Source organism: Astyanax mexicanus, chromosome 16 (assembly GCF_023375975.1).
Source record: "Astyanax mexicanus isolate ESR-SI-001 chromosome 16, AstMex3_surface, whole genome shotgun sequence".
In the NCBI taxonomy this organism is placed as follows: Eukaryota; Metazoa; Chordata; class Actinopteri; order Characiformes; family Acestrorhamphidae; genus Astyanax; species Astyanax mexicanus.
In genome coordinates this window covers 8,512,013-8,537,916 of record NC_064423.1, presented here as the reverse complement: position 1 = coordinate 8,537,916, position 25,904 = coordinate 8,512,013, and the positions used below count along the sequence as shown (strand labels likewise).

The window sequence follows — 25,904 nt, the reverse complement described above, 5'->3', positions numbered from 1 at the left end:
CAGGTAATTGAATTATGCATAAATTAAAATGAAGGTTCTCCACATTCTCAATCACATTATACACTGAAAACAGTGCATATGCAGGCTAGCTAATTAATAATGAATGGCCTAAAAATAAAATAGTAAAATCCCTAAACTCTATGGCTGATGTTAGGGCTGACAGTATATTGTGTATTGTTCAAAATGTGCAAATTAATTCCAGGAAAAAAACAAACATGTGTTGTTTGTGTAGAGAGTAGTGGTGTTTTGGAGGTATAACAGAGTAGAGTACAGATCTGTAGAGTACAGATTAGTGTAAATGTTGTAAAAACATCAAATATAAGGACAAAACATATTTAAGTGTATTACTTAAATACACAGTTATCTATTTGCTATTTACATAGCCATCATATATATTTTTATTGAGGAAGAAAAAAAGGGAAAAAATAAGTAATATATAGTATAAAAGCACAGGAATAATAGACAAAAAAATAAATGTACAAAACAAAATAAAACAACCCAGCACCCCTTTTTTCTTTTTCTTACCTTCCCCCTTTGTCTTCCTTTCTTTTTCTTCCTTCCCCTTTTTCCCCTCTGCTTTATCTTCCCTTATTTTTTCTTTCTTTCTTTCTAGGCCTTTACACCTTATTTAATTTTTTTTCTTTTAAACCCCTTTTAATATCGCCATTTATTGTCAAAGACTATCAAGTATGAAATATTTTAAATATTGATCGTTTTTCAGTCATATTGGCAGCCAGAGCTAATATAGCTCTCACATATAATTGGAGCATTTTAGAAGCATTTAGCATAATTATTTAACCAAAGATGTTTGTGGAAAAATTTACTGGTGGGGTTGGGAACTTGGCTGTGAGATGTGCAGAGATTTTGCCCTATAGAGTAAAACTGCTTAAACTGAAGTTCTTATTTAAGCGTCCCACAGAATAATGCATGATGCTGGATTATTTTTGTACCATTAAATTATAGATTCTGAGTGAAATGCTTTTAAATTTAGAGGTCATTAATTGCCGTGATCCATGCTTGCTCTATTCGAGGTGCACTGAAGCGATCAGCAGTTCTGCAGGACCATCAGCTTCATGTGTTTTGGCAGCCTGAAGCTTATACGCCATGTAACAGTGGAACCGCCTGCTACAGCAGGATTTGGGTAAACTAGGGGCCGGATATTAATTAGAAATGTTCTGAAGGAATCTGTCTCTGTACTGGAGTTAAAGTAAACGGCATGTACAGTGTATCTACTGTGCAGAGTTAGACTCCAGGATCAAACGGTTTCTGGAAGTCTCTGAGTTTAATCGCAATGTGCATTTCCTGTGTACGGTCTAATCCTGCAGTCTTACTGTAATAAACTACAGAAGGCCTCGTTTCAGAGCTCTCCACGTCCTGGCGTTCACCCAGACACGGGCATCTGCTCAGCTCCGTCTATATACAGTATCTCTGCAGGGTCACTCAGGCTGAATGGCCTTGTTTTTATACCCAGTAATAAGAAGACATTCCATCACAACAAGAGTCACAACCTAAACAAATCATTTATAGCACCAAGGGCCCCAAATTCTGCATCCTATTTTAAATGTATGTATTTATTTATATATATAATTAATATAACTATTTGCAGGTGCAGCTTTACTCTCAAATAATGATGTGATGATAGTGACAATTCTTTATCTTTATCTTTATCCTTAATCTAAAAAAAACTATAGACTGTTATACTGTTTCTATTACTATACCTTTAATGCTCAAATACATGTAAACAAGCTCTGTTATAATTGGCTCTGCCTTGCTGTGAGGATTTGATTGCATTTTGTGGCATTTTTACCTCTCTGGCCTATACCTGTCATTAGGCATGAAGCCAATCTGCTCATGATTGTCTGCTCCAGATAATACAGCTGTGTTTCCAGCTGTTTGAACTGGATTGAATTTTAACAGTGTTTTCTCACTGGTTCAATCCTTTAGCTCAGGACAGTGAGTAAAATTCAGTTTTACAGGAAAGTGATAACCTTTGAAGTGTTATCATCATCTGAAGAAGAATCGTCCCAGTATTTTTTAGAAGCTTTCTCAGTTCTGTCTTCAAAGGAAGGAAAGCTAATCAATAGGAATGCACCGATGCAGGAATTCTGAGATAATGTCCAATATTGTTGGTTTGTATCAGCAGATGACAAAACTTATAAAATGCAGATTGGCATAAGACAGCAATGGAATATACAGCTTTGAAAAGAGACTCTTTCCGTTTCTGAATCAGTTTCTCTGATTTTGCTATTTATAGGTATATGTTTGAGTAAAATTAACATTGTTGTTTTATTCTATAAGCTACTGACAACATTTCTCTCAAATTCCAAATAAAAATATTGTCATTTAGAGCATTTATTTACAGAAAATGAGAAATGACTGAAATAACAGAAAATATGCAGAGCTTTCAGACCTCAAATAATGCAAAGAAAACAAGTTTATATTCATAACGTTTTAAGAGTTCAGAAATCAATATTCAGTGGAATAACCCTGGTTTTTAATCACAGTTTTTATGCATCTTAGCATGTTTTCCTCCACCAGTCTTACACACTGCTTTTGGATAACTTTATGGCACTCCTGGTGCAAACATTTAAGCAGTTCAGCTTGGTTTGATGGCTTGTGATAAATATAGGTATCTATCTATCTGTCTGTCTGTCTGTCTGTCTGTCTGTCTTTCTGTCTATCTGTCTATCTCTCTATATAGGTTGGGGTCAGCTAAATAGGTCAGTTTTGGTAAATTACTTATGAAAAGACAATTAAATAAGCTTTGTATGAAACATAATGTTATTTTTATGAATTGATGTGAATCTCTTAGATAACTATTTGTTTGGAAAATTTGGAAAAGTATAATTGTTTTGGAATTAGTTGGAAGTTGGAGTATCATTAGGTTGCCTCTTGATCTCTTTTAGTTACAGTAGGCAAGTAAAAATTTGTTATGTTGTTCTCACTTACCTTATGATTTCTCTGCCAAACATCCTTAACCCCATTTTTAACCTCAGACCAATCAAAACTATTGTTACAGTCACAGCAATGCAAGAGCACTTACTGTGATTGGCTGTCAAAGAGCTACTTTTTAAAGAGCTATTACGCTGCACTCTTTTCTGGACCATTTTACCTGATGGGCCGTTTTAGCTCCACTCTACTCTTATTTAATTATCTGTTCTGCATCTTAAGACTCAGAGAGGCTGGAGATCTGTGCTAGATCATGTGAAACATAATAGATAATAGTGTTATTTCATGCTATAGCATTGTTTTCTAAATGAACAGCGCATGTTTTAGTCCCAAACACTTTAATGTTAAAATGCCACAATTTTATGCCATGATTTTTTGTCTGGAAATCTTGGCTTGTCTGTTTTCTCTTGTTTTTTTATTTTGCATCTCTGGTTATGAGCTATTGCAGGATTAACCTTAACATGCAATTTATTAGCCTTTTAGCCTTTGTGAACCTTGTGTGTGAGGCATTAATACACCCATTACATACATCTGTTGAAATTCACCATAATGGTAACATTTCAGGATGTAAGCAATTGACGACAAGGTAATATTTACTAAATATTTAAATTTGTTCACATTAAAAACTGTTTCTTAGGCGTGATTCTGCTTTGTTCTTAATGCTTTGTGGCACACCTTACACTCTGGCTTTTGGTTGTATAACTCCTATCTGATGATCCGAATTCAGTACAGAATATTTCCACTAGGGATGGGACAAAATATTGATATCCCGAAATTTTCATTTGCAATACATTATCGGTAATTGGTATTAATTATATATATATTTATTATATATATATTTATTGAAACATAGGTGCTCTAAACTCAATACTTGCCTAAGTTACTGCTTCATTACTCCACATGGTGGCGCTATAATCTAAGTGAAGAATATTGGTTGTTAAATTCTATGAAGCTGAGACCAGTAAATCCATAATCCACAATGTCAATTCAAATTCCAATTGGTATTTGCATATTTAGGAGTGGTTTATCCTTTTAGTACCACCGATGCTGTAAAATGTTATAGAGAAATGTGAAATGGAGTATCATAGAATCACTTTTTTGTGATATCATTGTTATCACGTGCAACATATTGTGATAATGTCCTATTGTGATAATGGCTCTCCATAAATACCTCTGTTTTTTTTACTATGAGTAATGGACTTATTGTCAGTATGATACAGAAATTATAAAGGTTCAATTAAATAACATCATATTGCTCTAATTTGTGATGTAAAGTACAGAGTAAAGAAAAAGAAAGCTCTATTCTGTTTATGCTCTGTGTGTGTGTGTGTGTGTGTGTGTGTGTGTACTGCTTTTCATTATCCACTCCTTGTAAATAGTCAAATATCCCCCACCGTTTGTTTGTAAATCCACAGCAGTGATGAAGAGAGGCGTGGCGTTGGTTCTTTCAGCAGATCAATTCCTTATTCTTACTTACTCTCTCCTGCCTGGAGAATTGATTTCCAGCCTGTAGTCACTATCTCCACTCAGAAGCCTTGCAGAGAATGCTCACAATGAATAATGCATAACTACCTTCCTCTGTCTGCTTTGTGTCTGTGTGTGTGTGTGTGTGTGTGTGTGTGTGTGTGTGTGTGTGTGTGAGGTGTTAGTGTAAATGGCTGCCGGCTTTACCTCCACTGACACTGCTATAGCTGTGGATTAGTGTGCACTTTTTATACAGTATTGAGAGTTATTGAATGCTCCTTGTAGTGCTATATATACACAGTCCCCTCCAAAAATATTGATACAGTGAGGCCAATCCCATTATTTCTCCTGTAGACTGAAAACATTTGGGCTTGACATTAATAGATATATGGCTGAGGAAACCCCAAATGATGCAATAAAAGGGTTGATATGGCTGCTAGCGTACTAAAATCTCATTCCAAAAATCTGTAAGTGCTGATTTGCAGCAGATTAGCCACATTTGGATAGTATTTATTTAATCCAATAAGCCCTGGAAATAGATTTACAAGGCCATGACATGCACAAATGGAGGAGATATGCACCTTTCTAAGTATTTTCTCACATAATTCAACATTTATTCCTATCCTTAGTTCTTCTTAACACAAAGAATATAAATCAATACTTAGATAGGACTTGAGCGAGGGTACTGTAATAAGCTCAGCTTTTTGCAGTGAGGGCCAGGTACTGACAGCACAGTATATAACTAGACATTATCACCTTGCATTAGACAGTTTTTTTTTTCAGGTCACCTCATGTAGCTTTAGCTCCAGTAATCACTACACAGCAATATCAGTATTTATCTATAATCTACATACGGTACAGCATTTGTGGACAGATGTATGTATATAAAATCATTTTATTTATAATTATATAAATAATATATATATATATATATATATATATATATATATATATATATATATATATATATATATATATATTATTTATATAATTATAAATAAAATGATTTTGGTTCTATAATGACTGAACAATCAACTGTGCTCATCAATAATGTAATCTATCAGTTTAACCTCACAAATAATTTTAAACATGAAGATATTTTACCAGCTTTACCATTAGTCATAAAAATAAATAAAACTTTCACACTAACCAGTTATTCAGTATTTATTAGACAGTATTTTATTTTAAGTGCAGCAGATACAGAAAAAAGACTGACATCAGGGCTGATGTGCAATAAATAAAATACACAAAGTTCCATCACAATACATAAACTACACACTTACTTGTATAAAAATGGCCTAATCTGTCTTTTAAAGCAGTAAAGTGATTAATCCTCTATGATTATCTCCCCCTCTGTGTAAAGAGCTATGGCCTGTGCATTCAGTCATAGGTCAGGCAGTGCAGTAGCTGGTAGTCTGTGTGTTTACGTCGCTGTAGGGATGGAGGTCAGGCCGGTAGCCAGGTGAGCAGTGCAGTGCATCTAACAGCAGCAGCAGCTGCCTCATAGTTATTAAAAGATGCTTTCTGGTCTTGATTAAATGGAAAAACAAACCGGCGTAATGGGTTTAACGAGTTCACTCCTGTGGGAAGCAGTACAAAGCAGTACCAGTAAAGTTATATTCAGTCTATGGGAAATCCCACCCAAGTTATGTGTGACGCAGCACGCTAGGGCAAGCCTCCCAGAACCCATTGAAATTACATTGCAGACCCTAAAACTCTAAAAAAAACACGATTAACATAGAAGTGAATAAAAGAGATTTGGGGAGAATTCCAGACTAGGGGTGTTTCATATCATATTGTACGCGATAATATCGCCAACATTTTTTAATATCGTGAACGATATTATACCCTGAAATACTGTGCCATATCATCCACCCCTAATTATCACATCTAGGTACTATTTTTTATATATTTTTTTTTACTGTTTTTAGCAAAAGAAAAGTACACACTGTTCTCATTTCACATTATATATCTACGAGAGACAGATTATATCTGTCCAGGATAATTTATTGTCCATAATTTCCATAATCCTGGATATATGGAGATATTTGGAATGCATTATTGGTATAATAACTTTCTGGATCATTGACTTCTTCTATTACAAATCTGATAAAAATCTTATATTTTTTTATATATATATTTCTTATACATTCATTTTTCATATTTTCATGTTGTTGCAGTAGTGTATTCTTGAAATATTATTTTTTTTCTTAAGTGCTTTGTCATATCGCCAAGAATATCGTTATCGCAAAAATACCATAAAATATTGTGATATTATTTTAGGGCCATATCGCCCACCCCTATTCCACCTGCTCCCACCACCATCCAGAAACCCTTTACTGCCATTACAGGATAGAGACAGATACTACAGGTTAGATCGGGCCCCAAAAATTCGACCAGACCCAGCCCGAGCTCGTGCACGTTCTGCCCGAGCCCGACCCAACATGAACCATAAACTGTCATAATGAGCCCGAGTCAGACCCAATCCGCCCCATAAACTGCCTGTTTTTGGGCTGTTTGAATGAGCTAAATATGATCAGAATTATGTTAATTAACACTGTAACATAGAAGCATAGAACTATTATTTAATTAAAAATATTTTTAAGAACAGCTACACACAGTGCTGCAAGTCAAACTCGGAGGAGTTTACGTGCGAGACAGAGAGAGATTTGCGTGTTCTGGTGTATGAGCTACTCACAGGTAAAGGTTCTCACATACTGTATCTCCTGTTTCTCTTTTATCTCCTCGTGCTCATATTCTAGTCCCATACAAAATTCTGCTGCTCACACAGTGTTTTCTGTCGTATTTTGCGGCTAGCGCGAGCGCTTACAACTAACACAGCGGACCGCGAGGTGCCGCCGCGCTGCTGCTGTTGTGCTGAATCCGACTCCCTGCTGAATCCGACTCCCTGCTGAATCCGACTCCCGCTTTGCGGACAGAATTGGCACAAATAAACAGCGATTATAAATAAATTTGTTTTTTCACTTTCAGTTTTCGTTATTTGCTTTGTTGTCATTAACAATAATAATTGGTTACTTAGCAACATTGTGATTATCACACCAGAGCTTTATTTAAAAATAAAAATATAATTAAAAAAACAGATGCCTACATCTCAGACTGTTTTCTGAGATTTTGGGTCGGGCCTCAGGTCAGGTCGGGTTCGGGCAGACAATCTAAGCTCTAACATATACTGACCCCCGAGCAGAGCAGTCAGGTGACCGTGCTGTAGTGGTTGTTAGTGCTGAAGTTAATGAGGAGGGTTAGTGGAAATGGAGTGAAATGTGGAGATGCAGTAATGTGTGAAGAGCTTATTGGCTTTATGTTATTTTGAAAAAGTTACACAGCTAAAACTCTGTACTGAAATTTCAGAGTTCACCGTATTTTTCACACTAAAAGACGCACTTATTAATCCTTTAATTTTCCCAAAAATCGCCAGTGCGCCTTATAATCCATTAGCCACTAATGCTAATGCTACTGCACCCAGCTTTCTGGAAATCTAAGCTTACTGTAAATAAACACTAGCATTTTACTGCCCCAAATAAACAATTTTCAAGAGAGAAATCTGTGTAGATCTGTGTGGAACAGCGCTTGTTTGACTTTTAGGATTTTTTTTAAGAATTACAGTTTTGTTAACTTAGCTTAGCTTAGCTTTACAGGTCTTTCCACCCAGCGGTGAGTTCTGCTGAATTAGAAGTAAAACATAGCGACATCCCTGTTCCTTACTAGTGTTGCATAATGTACCTCATAATCTGGTGCGCCTTAAGTATGAAAATTGGACCGGAAATAAACGTTTATTGATAATGCTCTTTATAATCCTGTGTGCCTTATAGTGAAAATATGATAAACAGTTAAGTTTATTTATTTTCACTCTCAAAGTGTTTAAATGGAGTTCGCTGTTGGAGTTATGTGACACAGCTGAATATTTCAGTGTTAACCCAAATAGATGACTACACTGCTTAGCTCCACAGACATTTAATTAAACTTCACCCACTTATTTTACTAACAAAAAGAGACATCTGCTCCATCATCTCCCCCAATTATGAACTACAAAAATCAACAATGTGCACTCTCTTTGTTTGGGTAGATTTTGCCCCATATTTCCAGTAAATGTTGACTAAATTAAACAGCTGAAAAAAAAAGTAATGTTACATTTATTCTATGTTTTTTTTATTCACTCTTTTAAGTGTTAGCTTAACAATTTAAGGAGAACTAAGTTAAAAGAGAACTCTGGCATGGTGTTGAGTGTTTAACTATTTTGAAAGTATTAATGTTACCCCAAAAAGTGTGGAGCTAAATAAACCATAGAAAAGGGTTGAATTTAAATCTGTGAACGTTTTTTGGATGTTTTTGTGTGTTTTTTTTTTTGGACTTCTTGGATGAGTCGTCGTAATTTTGGTCGACCAGCCACTCTTGGGAAGGTTCACCACTGTTTTGACATTTGTGGATAATGGGTCTCACTGTGGTTCGCTAGTGTCCCAAAACTTTAGAAAGGGCTTAATAACCTTTTCCAGACTGATAGATCTCATTTACCTTCTTTCTCATTTGTTCCTGAATTTCTTTGGATATTGGTTTGATGTCTAGTTTTTGAATATCTTTTGGTGGACTTCTGTTTGTCAGGCAGGTCCTATTTTAGTGATTTGTTTATTGAGAACAGGTGTGGCAGTAATCAGGCTTGGTTGTTGCTAGAGAAATTAAGGTGTTTAAATAAGGTGTGATAAACCGCAGCTATGTTTTAACTGAGGGGCAAACACTTTTTCACACAGGGTCGTGTAGTTTTGATTATTTTTCTCATTTAATAATGAAAACCTTTATTTAAAAACGGCATTTTGTGTTTACTTGTGTTGTTTTTGACTAACATTTAAATTAGTTCACGAAGGGGCAAACACTTTTTCACACCACTGTATCGAGACAATCTCTACGATACTTCACAGCTGTGGAGGAAAGTCAGTTTTACACAATTTAACAACCAATAATCTTTTCTGCAAATTTAACCTTTTAATTTGACTATAGCGCCACCATGTGGAGTATTGAAGCAGTAACTTTAGTAAGTCTAATTGGGGGCGGGGATTAGGCAGTTAAGAGCGCCGATGTTTCAACATAAATATCCATATTTGATGCCACATATTGATAATGTATTGCAAACAAAAACTATACATATGATACATACGTTATTTTGAGATATTAATATGTTATTCCACCCCTAGTGGTGGTAGCAGGTGGTAGCCTGTCACTTGATAGTAGATAATCACCCCTAATTTGCATGTTTTTGTCAGAGTGAATGGACCAGTAGAAATGCAACAAAATGACTTGGATTAAATCTTCTTGCTTTAAACTTATTTAATGTAAAGCTGGTGTTTTGTGTCATTATGTAGAGCCTGACTCTGTAGTATGGGTTCACTCTGTGCCGGAGAACAGGAGCCGGTATTTTCCACATCCAGTGATGAATTCTGCACGGCAGCAGTGTGTGCTGTGTCCTGATTGGCTGATGTTCTCTCAGTGGGCTCTCAGAGTCTGTGTGTGTGTGTGTGTGACAGCCTGGCCACAGGGTTCCTCCTGCCAGAGTGTGAAGGAGCTAAGAGAACCATATGGACACAGTGGAGCTCATTCATGTATTAACTAGCTCATTTACTCATTATTTTGAGGAGGAACATATCTGTGCTCAAAGGCAGAACACGTTCTTCACTTCTTCATCGTCCTTTTTCAGAAAGATAATAGAGAGGTTAATAGAGAGGAGGTCAGATAAATGATACACTGTGCTATGGATTATTAATAATAATGATATTTGATCCACATGCCTATTTATATCTGCTGAGGGCTGGTTTCGCTGGTGCGAATGGTTATTAATGTGAGACATGTAATAATTTTAGCTAAGTAAAATTAGTTCTCTGGTAACTCTCTTTCCATAATTAGATGGCCTTGACCGCAATAAGCTTATTTTAATTAGAGTTTATTAGAATACACTGACTTATCAGTGCATCAGTCAGTCCACACTGTAAACCCATACGTCGTTTGAACTCAAATGATTTAAGTCTGTTTTACATAAAACTAAATATTTCTAAACAATACTCAACTATTTTGTGGGCACAAATTCAATACATTCAAACTGAGATCTTTGAGTTGAACCAACTTATAATAACTGAGGTTAGTCTTCTGTCATTGGCAGCTTCTTTCCCATTGGCTTCTGTTACATCTATTTGCATACTGGGTGTGTCCAACAGTTTCTGACTAACCAGACACTCACCATCAGTGTGTAGTGATTCTCCCTGCGCTACCTTACAAATAAATAAATTTTCCCTTTAGTTGTAATAACTTGATGTTTTAATTTATGCTAACTCAAGTTTTCATTCCCCATTACTTAAAGAAATTGAGAAAACCGACTGCCTTATAAAAGTTAAGTAAACTCAACTTATCCGGTCTTACAGTATAACAAAAATAAAAAAGTTAAATCAACTTCCCCTTTAATTGTAATAACTTAATGTTCTAAGTTATGCTTAACTTAAGTTTTCCTCAAATTTTGTAAGTAAATTCAACTCATTCGGGCTTACAGTGTAAAGCTTTAAATACACCCATTCACAAAAATAGGACCAAAAAGGATCTGTAAGAATATAATAAATCTTTATCTGTGTGAATATAATGATGATATATTACAGTGAAAAGATTTTATTTATTTAGTTTATTCCAGAAAACGGTACAATAAACGAAAGAAGGATCTAGCACCTTGTTGCCACCTCTAGTCTGGATTCATGATTAGATACAGAGACCATGCAGAACTAGGAAGTGCTGTAATCTGGTGGAGACATTCCTGGGAAACCCTTGATGTATGTGGGTGAGTATTATCCTGCTGAAAAAATGCTATCAGTTGGAAGTCCTGCCATTAGAGGCAGTAACTACTGAGCCGTTAGTGTTCCTCATATCACTACTAGGGGTGACTGACTGTCGCATGAGATGCTCCTCAGCAGATTATAGGGGCAATGTTTCACTCCACAGCAAATCTTTGGATTAAAGGTGATGGTTTCTGGCTGAAGGACGGCCAAAATGGCGGGAAGTTCATCACAGCGAAAAAAAAAATGCGAATAATGTGTTTCCTTTTGTCAACTGGGCAAAATGTCTTCGACTGTGTAGTATCAGTCAACGGTCAATCTCTCACCAAGAGGTACACTACCCAAAAGTAGCCTCTGTGAGCTTTCTTCTGGAAAGACCCAGTGTCTAATCAGACCCCAGCTGTAATCATTTATAAATCAGCCTGAGACATATAGACAACCTGAGAAATATATTTTTGCTCTGATTTTTATTTGTTGTGTTTCAGACTTTGTGCAACTATACAAAATGAATATAGTATTATATGGTAATCACTGAATGCAGTTTCTTAGCACAGCAATCCCTTGTAGCACTTTATAGCATTGCAACCACCTGGGACATCATAGCAACTGCTTAGCAACAGCATTGCAACCACTTTAAACAGCACGGCAATTCCCTAGCACCTTAGCAACAACTAAATGGCATATACTGCAGTGACCACCTAGCCCCCAAATTGGCACCACCCAGGTTACAGTTGCTACCGCTTATAACCCTAACCCTCATAGCAACCATCTGGTATATCCTAGCGACTGCATAAAACCCCCCTAGCAACCTAATGGTAATTGCAATAAGGATACCAGAACCTTGGAACTCCAAAGAAACCACCTGCAATACCATAGCACAACCATCTAGCAACAGCATAGAAACACGTACTGAATAGGTTTATACAATTCACACACACACTTATACACACTCACTTACACACACACACTCACACTCACACGCACACACACACACACACACACACACAGATGCTCCATTTGCCCTGAATGATTGCACTGCAAAGTGTCCTTCATATGATTCCTGAGGGAGGGAGACATACTGAAGCTCCTGCTTGCTTGAATGATACCCTGCCAATCAGAATAGAGCTGATTTGAATGTACTCTGGTATTTGAACGTTTGTGAACCTTATTTTTATATTTCTTTACTTTTGTACAAAAGTCTAAACCTTCATCAAAGGATAAACTCTTTTTTTATTTGTGTGTTTAAACCCCATGTTCAGCAGTTTTTATTGTTTAAAGTGACAGAGAAAGCTAGGAACAGGAGCCGTACCTACAGGAAACACAGATGGAGGGCATGGCAGAAATAATCGCTGACTAATCGACTAATCTGAAAAATAATTGACAGATTAGTCAACTATCAAAATAGTCATTAGTTGCAGCCCTAATATATATCCATCTCTAGAAAAGGGTCAGCTGATCTCTTGTTCTGCTTTAGCATTTTCTACTGCGTGGAGACCCCAGCTACATCCTCCTGTAGAGAGAGAGAGAGAGAGAGAGCAGAGGGAGGAGAGACAGAAAGGGAGGAAAGAGAGAGAGAGAGAGCAGAAGGAAAGAAGCAGAAGGAGGAGAGGGAGGAAGAGAGAGCAGAGGGAAAAGAAATAGAGAGAGAGAGAGAGAGAGAGAGAGGGAGAGAGCAGAGGGAAAGGAAGCAGAGGGAGGAGAGAGTGAGAGAGCATACAGAGCAAAAAGGAAAAGGATAAAAGAAGCGGAGACAGAGTGAGGGACAGATTATGCAGTAGAGAGATAGAGGGAGAGAGAGGGATGGTGCAGTAGAGAGAGAGAGAGAGAGAGTGGAGATTATATTATATAATAATAGAGCAGGGGGTGTTGGGGGTGCAGTGGGAGCAGGAGGCTGCTGTCGGTGGGATCAGTGCTGGACGTGAGCGGTGGGGTAGCAGGGATGCTGGCGCTGGTGGTGCGCCGGATCGTGTGATCAGTCCCACGCTGCACTGCTGCGGGGGGGATGGACGCGGGCGAGCGAGGAGGAGAGGAGGACTGGATGGAGGATCAGTGGGAGAAATGGTACGAATAGCACTGTATGTGTGTGTGTGTGAATATGCGTGTGTGAGCGTCCTTGGGGCTTCTGCTTGCCTGGGTCAGGGCATTCAGAAGGCTGTGACCTTGTGTGAGTCTATGTATGTGTGTGTGTGTGTGTGTGTGTGTGTGTGGTGCTGGTAATTTGCAGCGTGCTGTTTTTCTCGCTTGGTTGTAGCATCACAGAGGGATGCCCTTGAGAGAGTGAGTGTTGGGGTGTGTGTGTGTGCGCGTGCGTACGCATGCACTTGTTTGTTTGTGTATATTTTCAGCACCATCAAAAAAGTCCTGATTCTGAGAAGAATTTTGTAAATATTCATATATAATACATTTACACCATATTGTATATACATTTATACATACTTATTTATATATGTTTACGTATACATACGTTATTATTTACTTAATGATATATATGGGATATATTACTACATATAGATACTTAAACATATATAGTAATAGTGATGCATGTGTTCTGTACCACACCGTAAGTCCTGATATGAGATAAAACTAGATTTTAGCAGCTCTACAGAGAAGGATCAGTGACAGCAGAACACACACACACACACACACACACACACACACACACACGAAGAATGAAACTTGTAGCTAGAACTGAATATTTCTGAATTGCTGATTTGACTCAGAATTTAAAACACTGTAAAACACTGGTGATAATAATGCATGGTTTGATCTCTGATCTCTCTCACAATGACTGACCCCATCATGACCTCTGGACTGACAGTATAAACATCCCTCACAGGGAATTCACACTGGCTGATGTTGTTATTATTATTATTTTATGTAGTTGCTGTGTCTTAACTTAAGTGTTTTTTATTAGTATTATAATTGTTGGTAGTATTGTGTATTAGGTTAAAGAAATATCTATTCTACATTAAATTGTCTGATGAATGCTGCGCTGTCGCATGTCCTTCATTAGTGTGTGTGTGTGTGTGTGTGTGTGTGTGTGTCATTAACGCAGTTTGACAAATCTTCTCTAATGTCTTTATAATGTGTTTATATGATTATAAGGAGGATTTCTGTATCAGTGGATTTTTTTTTCGAGAGTATTTGTACAGACCTGTCTGACCTGTTCCTGGGTCAGCTTTTAGAATCACTACTTACAGACCTGCTGAGTCAGAGTGACTGTACGTGTGTGTGTGTGGGTGTGTGTGTTTGTATACATTTAGCATTTCTACAGCCTATGGATGTGGTCGATCTGCATATTACTGCTTATAGAAATATACTGTATAGACATTTCAATGGTTTTGTTACATACAATTAGGAGTATCGTTTTTTTAAAACACAGTGACAAAAGACAGTGTAAGACAGTGTTTTATTTAGTGTTGTCTTTAAACCCCGCCCACTAGATAGCAATTAATTTAATTTAAACAATCACAATATATCATGATGTATTTATTATTAACTCCTGTATTGTGATATGTTTTATATCTTGCTTATACACAGCCCTACACTTTATTACATTTTGCAGCTGTGGACCACTGCTGCAAAAACAACACAGCTCACGAAAACACAATTATCAAATTCTGCAGAGAGCTTTTAATTAGAAATGATGAAAACAGAAGGAAAAAAATGGGATGAGCTAATGTCAAGTTGGATAGCTAGATTTTACAGTATAAAAGAACATTTACAACCTTAAACATCCTAGAGGAAACACTGCATTATAATACACATGGCATATATTATTACTATTATTATTTTTATTATTATTATTTATTGGATGCTGGTTTACCTCTGCTTCATTCTCCCCATCCCTTTATTAGCCAGTCTGTATCTGTCTTTCCTGAGTTTCTGAGGGATGCTGTTGATTTCTAATAAATAAAGCAGAAACATCACTTTTCTTGCTCTTCGAGGGCTTTCTGCAGTCATCAGTTTGTAAAGCTGAGCCGTGCTGATCTTCTCGAGCAGCTGGTTTGTTTGACTCTGTGTGTAGCTGTAGGTTTGAGAGGTGAAACAGAACAGTGAAAATGTCAGAGTCATTATAATCGGCTCAGTGTGTGAATTTGTCCTCTGTTTCACTCCACCCATCCCGAGCGTCTTGCCGGGTGTAAGTGCTCATGTGGACGTTATTGATTGGTCGGTAATGTGGCCACATGTTTGCCCCCCGCTCCCTCTCGTATGTCCTGCTAAACGGTGCTGAAGGAGCAGAGAGGGGGATCAGGACTCAATCGATCAGACCGGCTCTCACAGACACATAGATTCAGACGCTGTTTCCATCATGTATAGGAAACGCAAAAAATAGGAATAACATTTCATATATCTGTATATAATTCTGTATATAACTAAAAAATGTGTCTCCTGCTACTTTTGACTATATAGTGTGTATGTATACAAGGTATACAAATGTGTATTATTTCCAAGCTACATACCATACACAACTAACTATACATTTTACAAAAATCTATACTGTATAGAACTGTATATATCCTATATTTTAAAGATGTATTGATCAGTGTTTTTTGGGGCCAATCACCACTCGATGATCATCTTTCAGCTCGATTGGCCGATTGCTGATATCCATTAAGGGTGGGTGGGGCTGAATGCTACATTAACCTTACCATGCAAGCTCTGAGCGTAAACATAACTAAACTGAGCATCTCTTTAGATTAGAATAAATTTTGGTTGTGCATAGGTTGCTGTTTTGTGTTGATAGCAGTCAGTCAGTAACTGTGTTGCTGCGCTAATAGCTACTCACTGTATGGAATTAGTTCATGCCTTTTACGCATTTTAAGTTGCGCAAGGTGCCCTTTTTGCACACTCACGACAACAAAGACACATGACCCGCCCTAAATCCAGCTGAGCAATGTGCAATTGGCTGGTGCTCTATAGATCATTAGAACAGGGGCTATATTATAATTGTCTTTGAAAGCTTTTGTTGGCACACTATGTTTTTGTTGGCACACTATGTTAATGCGTTTATTCTAGCCTTGTAAAAGAAATTTGCCTGTTATGTTAGATTAACATATGCTAAAAAAGGTCATTCTGTAAATTCAAATTTAAATAATCATATATAGCAGCTCTCCAGATTACCTGCAAACATTGAATTGATTTACTCGGCTTAATTTTAGTTTTAGAATTAAATTGTATTTTAATGTTAAAGTTTGAAAGTTTTAAATTTGGTTTAAATTTTCTGTAAATTAGCTAAATATGATCACCATTTGAACACCATCAATTCATTGATTGAACGCCATAATATTAAATCCTGTGGCTTGCATTTGTGTAGATCTTTTTGTGTCACCAAATCAGACTCTAAAAAAACCTAAAAAAAAGTGTCTAGCCCACTGATTCTCATGGAAGCATCAGATCATTTAAGTCCTGTAAGTTGGGGCATCAGTCCATGAGCATCAGTGAGTCTAGTGCTAACAAAGCGTCTTCTTTGGAGCACTGTTGGTAGGCACTGATCACTTCATATGGGAAACATCTCTAAAGACCTGCCTGAGGTTGTCTAGAGCATCACAGTTTGGTTCTGGTTAGATGTCCTGCTTCCACAATAGTACATGTACAGTATAATATAGCACACCCCTGGCTTTTAGCACACAATCTGTCAGTAATATTTAAAGGCACCCTCAGTACTGTAGCTCTGTTCTTTTCAGTAAAAGAGTAACAGTAATTCTACATCCTGTTTACCTGAAAGGCCTCAGGGGTCATGTGACTCCGCCGGTAACCCTGCTGTCTGTTCTTCGTCAGCTCCTTAACCCGCCCAGCGCTCAGTACAGATCATGTTTCAGGCTGGGTAACAGGGCTGTAATCACATTTCTGAAAATGCGCGACCTGCTGTCACACACTAATGAGATCCCACCGAGCTACTACTACCACACACACACACACACACACACTAACAAACACACTAACAAACACACACACTCCTCACCAGTCTATAGACATAGTACACACAGTTTAGCAAAGCAGGAGGTTTTTAATATCTAGGTTTGATTTGTTTGAGTTCCTACTAAAACAAGACCAAATATTGAGAATTAAATAAGAGTATAAGAACTAAATATGAAACAGTATTGTGGAGTCAGATGAGTTTGTTTGTGTTTAATATTCCACTGTATGTGCGTCTTTCTCTACCACTCTCTCTCTCTCTCCCACTTTTTCTCTCACTATGTGTGGGTCTTCCTCGCCCTTTTTTTCTTTTGCGTGCGCTCTCTCTCTCGCTCCATCACACATTAACAATGAAATTCCGCGTCAACAATTTTTTGTAGTCGGCGTTGCTGATTACACCAACTAATGGTTGCAGTCCTAGACTATATAAATCCAAATGTTTGTAGACACCCCTTCTAATAAATGCATTCAGCTACTTTATTCAGCAGTGAACCCACTGCTGACACAGAAGTGCAGATACACACCTACAGCTTGTACAGAAATATTGCCAATAGGATAAAGAATAGAATAGAATAGAATAGGATAAACATGAGGGTAATGATGCTTTTAAATCCATGCCTAAATGCCAGGCGTAGACTAGAGGGGTATAAACCCCCAGTATTGAGCTGTTAAGGATTGGAACTGGTTCGCTGCAACGATGATGGAGCTCCCTCCAATACAGTACCCTTAGATGAGATTGGTGATGACAAGATAAGGTGGTTGTTGCAGATAAACTTTATTAACAATTCATGAGCAGATGTCCCAATACTTTTGTCCATACAATATTTATCTCTACTCAGTGTCGCTTGATCAGAATGAGAATTTCTGACTTTGACAGTATAAACATCTGTGGATGTTGTACTTTGTTAGATCACCTTCATCAAAAGCTCTGCTAAATGTGGCAGTATCAGTGAGGATCACATTATGAATAGAGGAAAGAAGATTAAACAGCAGAAACTAAAGACGTTGTTAAGCCTGCAGAAAGAGGTTAAGCGGGATTCCTGGGCTAAAACTAGAGTTTATAATGTTATTTGTAGTGTAATATTCTGTAGTGCTGTGTTGCATCACTCAGCCGTATTATGTTTATTTTTCCACAATTACATATCATTGTTAATTCTCTGTGACATCACGTGACCCAGCATGATGCCTTAAAAATATACTCCCATATATTCCCATATAACTAGAAATCCAACACCTGATTTACTCATAAAAAATAAACAATGCCCCAAAATGTAATACTTTTTTATCTGTGTGAATGTAATGATGATATATTAGAAAGAAATTATTAGTTTATTGGGGAAAACTGAAATAAGAATCTAGTTTAGACCCTGTTGGAGGCTCTATACTGGATACAAAATGAGATTGAGACATTTGGTCATGGAGGCGTACTGTACATCATGGCATCCTGCAGCACATTTTCCCACAGATGTTGCTACAGCTGGGCCTGTAGATCCTACTCTACAATTGTAGGTTAAAGCTGAAGCTGCGTCTCAGCTGCTCCTTTAAATGCTGGATTGGTGATAAATCTGGGGACCAGGCAGAACAAGGAACTTCTGCGATCAATTTTGGGAAATCGCCCAGTGCCTAATCAGACCATACTTGTAATCAAGAGACAAAACTGCATGCCAAGATTAAAGCAATCCTGGCTGTGTTATTCTTTTTTTTTGCCATTTAGTGTGGAAGCTAGTAAATACAGGGCCAGATACCCCCATTCTTAAATATTAGCTTGTCTTTTTTTATATGCTCTTCTGAGACCATTATTATAGGTTTTAATTAGTTTTTTTAATTACTGTTTTTTTCACACAAAAAAGCCCACTTACAATCCTTTAATTTTCCCCAAAATAGTCAGTGCTCCTTATAATACAGTGCACCTTATGTATGAATTCTATCAGTCAGGTATTAAGTATCAGTAAAGCCACTCCACTGAAGTACAGCGTTATACAGGAGTTTCAGTGAAGTTTTTCTCCAGTACTGAGACTGGAGCACTATTAGCATCAGCTGCTAACCGCAGCGCAAGCTCTTTTGCTGTTCTGATACAGTATATTGGACAGTAGTATGTGTTTTTACTAGGGGTGTCACGATTTCAATATTTCATCGGAATCAATCGAATTTATGCCATGGTCTCGAGCCTCGAAGTCAAAAAGTGAATCGACGATCCCTCCCTCTAAGCTACGCATCACACTATGCAAATGGCGCAGCACGCTGTAGTGGCTACTGCTGCTGCTAATCATGCTAAAATATTGGAAAGCTTACTGTAAATAAACAGAATAATCCATTTTCAGGAGAGAAATCTGTGTAAATTAACATCCAGCATTTGTTTGATTTGAAAGACTTAGGCACCCCAAGCGGTGAGACCTGCTGATTGGAAGGGAAACATGGTGACACCCCTGTTTACTTACTATTATCACTAAAAATGCGCTTTATAATTTAGTGCGCCTTATGTATGAAAACAGACCAGAAAATAGACATTTATTGATAGTGCACCTTATAGTCCGTAAAATACAGTGCCAAAAAAATCTTAATACATACTTCTGTAAGAGGTGAATAGCCATGTTTATAGTCGTACTACAGCTATGGTAAAGATTATGGTTTTTAATTTGATCAGAGTGCCCCTTTAAATGTATTCATTACGGCTGATTTACGTGCCGTTAGTAATCATGTTGCAGTGCTGCCTGCCTGCGTTTTTATTTACTGCTGTGAAAATATTGCAGTCTCTGATGACTGTGCAGGTGTAGCTGCGTGTAAAGACTCATTTGCTTAATCGATGTATGTAGTAAAGTCCCTTACAGCACAGACACATCAATCCATTAATTGCTGCACTGTAGCAAATTAGTTTAGCATCAGCGTTTACAGGCATTGATCTGAAACTCAACAAAACATGTTTTACAGAACGCGGCTGTCCGACAGAACCTTTTATCTTTAGTTTGAAAATGTCAGCTGACCTTTATTCTGTGTGAAAATGTCATGATGAATGCACCACTGTTCAGATTTACTTAGAATTAAGTCTTGTTGAGTTAAGAATGTTCCTTTTTCATGTAAAGTTGCTTTGCATTTAGAGCAGTGAACTGCTAAAAAAAAAAAAAAAAGATGAACAGTTCAAGATGGTCAAGCTGTTTAATCTATTTTTTTTTGTATCATTTTTTTATTTTAATTTTTTAGCTACACCAATTGTCCCACATATTCAGCTGCTACTTACCTGTATATTCCCTGTCACTAGTGATGCCACAACACAAGGAGGATGAAGACTAGCACATGCCTCCTCTGACATATGTGAAGTCAGCCACCGCCTCTTTTTGAGCTGCTGCTGAGGCAGCATTGCTGAGTAGCATCACAGCGCACTTGGAGGAAAGCGCAGCAACTTGGTTCCGATACATCAGCTCACAGACGCTCACAGCCTTGTGCTGTTTTCTTAGTTTTCTTAGGCGCTTTCCTCAGCAGCGAGACCCGCTGAAATAAAAGGAAAACATGGCAATGCCCTTTTTTACTTCAAGTATGCATTCTTACTAATGTCGCTTAACGCGCCTTCTAAACCAGTGCGTTTATGTATGAAAATAGACCAAAAACAGTCCATTAATCCATTAATAGTGTGCCTTATAATCAAAATATCCGCCCTGGAAACTGTTTATTTGGGTGAGTAAAGCACTTCCATTCATTTACAGTCAACTTACATTTCCAATGTTTATTTAAAGGTGGATTAAATATCCAGGTTTGTCTGGAAAGGTTAATGTGGCATCTAGCTCTGTCCTTGATCTCTATCAACGATCAGCCGATTGAGCTGTAAGCAATTGGTGATCCACCCCACCAACACTGATAGGTCCATCTCCACTATGAACATGACAAAAAGGCCGCCAACTGCAGCGTAACCTGCATTGTCCTTTTTTTTATTTCATGAAAAATAATGTCTGTAAATGCCCCGGTTTTATGTAGGTAAGTTGATTGTCGTTACTGTGTGTTAAATAAAAACTATTTTAGATTTACTCTGAATGTTCTTGTGTCTGAATGCTCTTGTGTGTGAGTCTGTAACTATGTGAATGGGTAACTGTGTGAGTCAGTAACTGTGTGAGTCAGTAACTGTGTGAGTCAGTAACTGTGTGAGTCAGTAACTGTGTGAATCATTAACTGTGTGAATCATTAACTGTGTGAATGGGTAACTGTGTGAATCAGTAACTGTGTGGATGGGTAACTGTGTTAATCGGTAACTGTGTGGGTCGATAACTGTGGATCGGTAACTGTGTGAATCGGTAACTGTGTAATCAGTAACTGTGTGGATCGGTAACTGTGTGAATGTGTAACTGTGTGAATGTGTAACTGTGTGAATGGTAACTGTGTGAATGGTAACTGTATGGATGGTAACTGTGTGGATCGGTAACTGTGTGGATCAGTGACTGTGTAACCCGTAACTGTGTGAATTGGGAAATGTGTGAATAGGGAACTGTGTAAATCGGTATCTGTGTTGATTGTTAACTGTGTGAATTGGTAACTGTGTGAATCTGTAATTGTGTGAATCTGTAACTGTGTGAATCTGTAACTGTGTGAATGGGTAACTGTGTGGATCGGTAATTGTGCGAGTCTGTTACTGTGTGGATCATAACTGTGTGGATCGGTAACTGTGTGGATCGGTAACTGTGTGGATCGGTTATTGTGCGAATTGTAACTGTGTGAATTGGTAACTGTGTGAATAAGTACAATAAGAACAACCAAGCCCTCTCTGATTCTGTAATTCTGTATGTTCACCAGAAGAAAAGTGGACATACATGGCTGGTGGACTCGTACCATCAACCCAAGTGACTAGTAATCTTTGAACCTGAACAAGCTGCGTGACCAGCATCACCTAATAAAACAAAAATTTTAGATTTAAAACCAGCTAAGCAGCAAAAGCTCATCTGAAGCTGGATTTTTCACCAGGCATATTAGCTTCCCTTGCTTGTTAGACTATCTTATCTACATTAGCCCTTAGCTATCTGGAGCTAACTTCAGGCATGTCTTGGTAGATGAACTATATTTAATCTACCTGGGGAAATCGTGTGCATAAATTGAAGGAAAGGCAGATGAGTGTGAGATAAGGGATTTTATCTTGTCCAGTCGGCAGATTCAGGTGTAACGTGTGCAGAACCAGCACCCTGGAGACACGTAGCTGTGTACTGCAGGCATGTTCCTGAGAGCATTATTATTAGCACTGCAGGAACCATGGAGACTCACACACACACACACACACACCAATTCACCCAGAAGCTTAGCTGATTAGGCCACAAAAATAAATGCGTTTTTGTTTTTTCTTGTATGTAAAGATTAGATTACAGATGTTAGGGAAGCTCAGAAAACAGCACATATATCATATTTTTTGGGCTATAAGCTGCTACTTTTTTACACGCTTTTAACACTACACCTTATATAATGGTGTGGCTAATATATATTTTTTGGGTTACAGGCTAACAAGCTTCAAAAAAAATGCTTTACTTACCCAAATAAACTGTGTTCAAAAGAGATAAGTGTGTAGATTAATCCAGGGCTCGTCAGGACAACTATACAAGTATTTGCAGCTTCTTGACATCAGCATTAATTGTGCGTTTAAAGTTTGCAGTACTGCTGTATTTTGTTTTGCAATATCGTACTAATTTTGATTTAGTGTTGTGTTTAAGTCACAAACTTCATATAGCAGTGTTGCACCCTGTGGTTAGATCCCACTGGTCTGATTGCATGCATAGGCTGATGTGTTTTTTAATACTATGATAATTGTCAGTGACAAAAAATCTCATTGCCTTTTGTACAGTACACTGGAGAATATATGATATAATATAATGCATGTATTTAGAGCATTAATCCAGTGTCACCTAAACACGCTGCTCCTGAGGAGCTCAGTGAATAAATCAGCACACTCCAAATTTTACATGAAACATTTGTACAGGTCAGATTTCATACTAAGTATGTCAGAAGTAGGGGTGTGCCATATCGTATCGTACGCGATAATATCGCCAACATTGTTGAATATCGTGACAATATTATATCCTAAAAATATCGTGCCATATCACCCACCCCTAATTATCACATCAGGGTACTACTTTTTACTTTTTTTAGCAAAAAAAAAATCACACTATTCTCATTTTCGATTATATATCTATCTAGCTAGAGACAGATTGTATCTTTCCAGTATCATTTATTTTACTTTAATCCTGGATAGATGGAGATATTTGGAGTGTATTATTAGTATCATGACATTCTGGATCATTGACTTCTGTTACAAATCTAAAAAAAATCTTGTATTTTTTTATATCTCAGGTAGGGGTGTGATATAAACCGAATGCAATAATAAAATAAAATTTTAATTTTGTTGCAGTAGTGTATTCTTGAAAAAAAATATGTATTCATTTATATCGCCGAGTATCGTTATCGCGTAAATACCATGAAATATTGTGATATTATTTTAGGGCCATATCGCCCACCCCTAGTCAGAAGACCCTATATGTTACCCGCACATCAACAGTAGTAAAGCAGAATTTTTATAGAGTTTATTATCACTTCGATCTGTTACTGTCTCATTAAATCAGTCCTACACACAGTACTGTACTAGTTCCTGCTGTTTTTGGATGTGCAAAATACTATATATTGCATTTTTATAAACAATGCTAACCTGGGACAAAGCTAACACTGATATTATTAAGCTGATATTATTATGATTGTTTAACTGGAACATAGTCATTTCCAGCTCCATTATCATAAGATTCCAATTTGATTTGATTTCTACATGAATTCAATTTATTGATTAATATAGGAATTTCAGTTACAATTTGTCAATCCTGGGGCTAAAGGTGCTTCTGTTTGTCCCCCACACAGCTCTACCTGTGACCTCCAGTCTCCAGACTACAATACTCAGAATGCACCACACACTGACATCACATGACACTGCACAGGGCACTACCCAGTATCCAATTACCTGAATATAGATTTCACCTGTTACACACACTATACAGTGCAGGCCAAAAGTTTGGACACACCTTCTCTTTTTTTTAGTGCGTTTTCTATATTTTCATCACTGTTTACATTGTAGATTTTTACTGAAGGCATCATAACTATGAATGTACACATGTGAAGTTTTATGTACTAAACAAAAAAAAGTGAAATAACTAAAAAAAAAAAAAACAATTATATATTTTCTTCAAAATAGCCAACCTTTGCTCTAATCACTGCTTTGCACACTCTTGGCATCATTCTCTCAATGAGCTTCAAGAGGTGGCCACCTGAAATGGTTTTCCAACAGTCTTGAAGGAGTTCCCAGAGGTGTTTAGCACTTGTTGGCCCCATTGCCTTCACTCTACGTTCCAGCTCACCCCAAACCATCTGGATTGGGTTCAGGTCCGGTGACTGTGGAGGCCGGGTAATTTTTTTTAAGTACATAAAACTCCACATGCGTTCATTCATAGTTTTGATGCCTTTAGTGAGAATCTACAATGTAAATAGTCATGCAAGTAAAGAAAACGCATTGAAAAAGAGAAGGTGTGTCCAAACTTTTGGCCTGTACTGTACATACCCGATCACTTCACTTACTCCCCGCTGAGTACTGATGGATTTATCCATCTACAAAGCGTTTTCCCATTACCTGTGTTAGCTTGTTTTTGCATTTACTATCCCTGATAGCCCTCTGATATTGCCTTGTCTTGTTTGACTTTTGGATTGTTTCTCGATTCTATTATGTTTATTCCCTTATGCTGCTGTTTACCGGTGTTGACCTTGCTGGTTTTGACTATTCTATGTGCCCAACCCTTCTTTAATAAAGTTCTTTATGTCCTGTCCGGCCACGACACAATTACAGGTTTTATTTAGATATGGACAAGCTTTTCAGAGAATTATTGTTGCAACTGTAAAAGGAAAAATAGGCTAATTTTAATTTGATTAATTCTCGGGTTTATATGAATCGATATCTGCTTTTTTAATGAAGAGCAACTTGAATAAAACTTGTATAGTTTTTCACCATTTCTGATTATTTCTAACAATACCGTGACATGTGTAGCATTGTTCTTAGAACAGTGTGTTCTGATTATCAGAAGCTGAAATGCTAAAGCTCAGTCAGACTCAGCCAATCTGCAGCAGATTTCATGGCTGTCTGCGGGACGGCAGCCCTGTCCTGCTCCACTCAGCTCCAGCCGCTCTCCCACTGTCAGAACTGCTTAATCCTGGTCCCGGTCCTGTCGCTCCGGGGCAGTTTGACACCCAGTCATGCAGCCTCACATCACACACATCTGCAGACGGACTCTCGCAGGCGGAAGGATGCTGCTGAGACCTTAGATTAATGCAGCTGAGTTTAATCTGTTTTACAGAACCAGCACACTGATTATACACTTTTAATCTATCACACTTTATATTTGTGTAATTATTTCTACTTTTTCACCTTAAAACAAATTCAAAGTGCAATATGTAATAGTGGTGTCAGAAAACTATACTGTAAAATACTGTATTTTTTGCACTATAAGACACACTTAAAAAAAAATTATTTCCCCAAAAATCGTCAGTGTGCCTTATAATCTGGTGCACCATATGTATGAATTTATCTGGTCAGGTATTAAGGAGCAGTGAAGCCATTCTGTTAAAGTACAGCTTTATACAGGAGTTTCAGTTTAGTTCTCCAGCACCTAGGCTGGAGCAGCATTAGCATTAACTGTGCTAAGTGCTAGCTCTTTTGCCATTCAGCGGTGAGTATTATTGGCCTGTAGTCGGCTG

At 37.6% G+C, this 25,904-nt stretch overlaps 1 protein-coding gene and 1 long non-coding RNA gene across 8 annotated transcripts in view; one reads left to right on the top strand and one right to left on the bottom strand.

Moving 5' to 3' along the window:
* The window catches only part of LOC125782217 (uncharacterized), a 530,592-nt gene that overhangs the window by 31,980 nt on the left and 472,708 nt on the right, over positions 1–25,904 (bottom strand). The window lies entirely within an intron of this gene.
* mapk8ip1b (mitogen-activated protein kinase 8 interacting protein 1b) overlaps positions 1–25,904 on the top strand; it is a 71,581-nt gene that overhangs the window by 1,043 nt on the left and 44,634 nt on the right. The window contains exon 1 of one of the 3 annotated variants that reach the window (XM_007236233.4): positions 12,868–13,295. The exons of the other annotated variants lie outside the window; for them this stretch is intronic. Coding sequence (XP_007236295.2) covers positions 13,237–13,295 — 59 coding nt within the window. The 5' untranslated portion in view covers positions 12,868–13,236. Of the gene's footprint in view, positions 1–12,867; positions 13,296–25,904 lie in introns of those variants that run through there. 3 annotated transcript variants of the gene reach the window in all.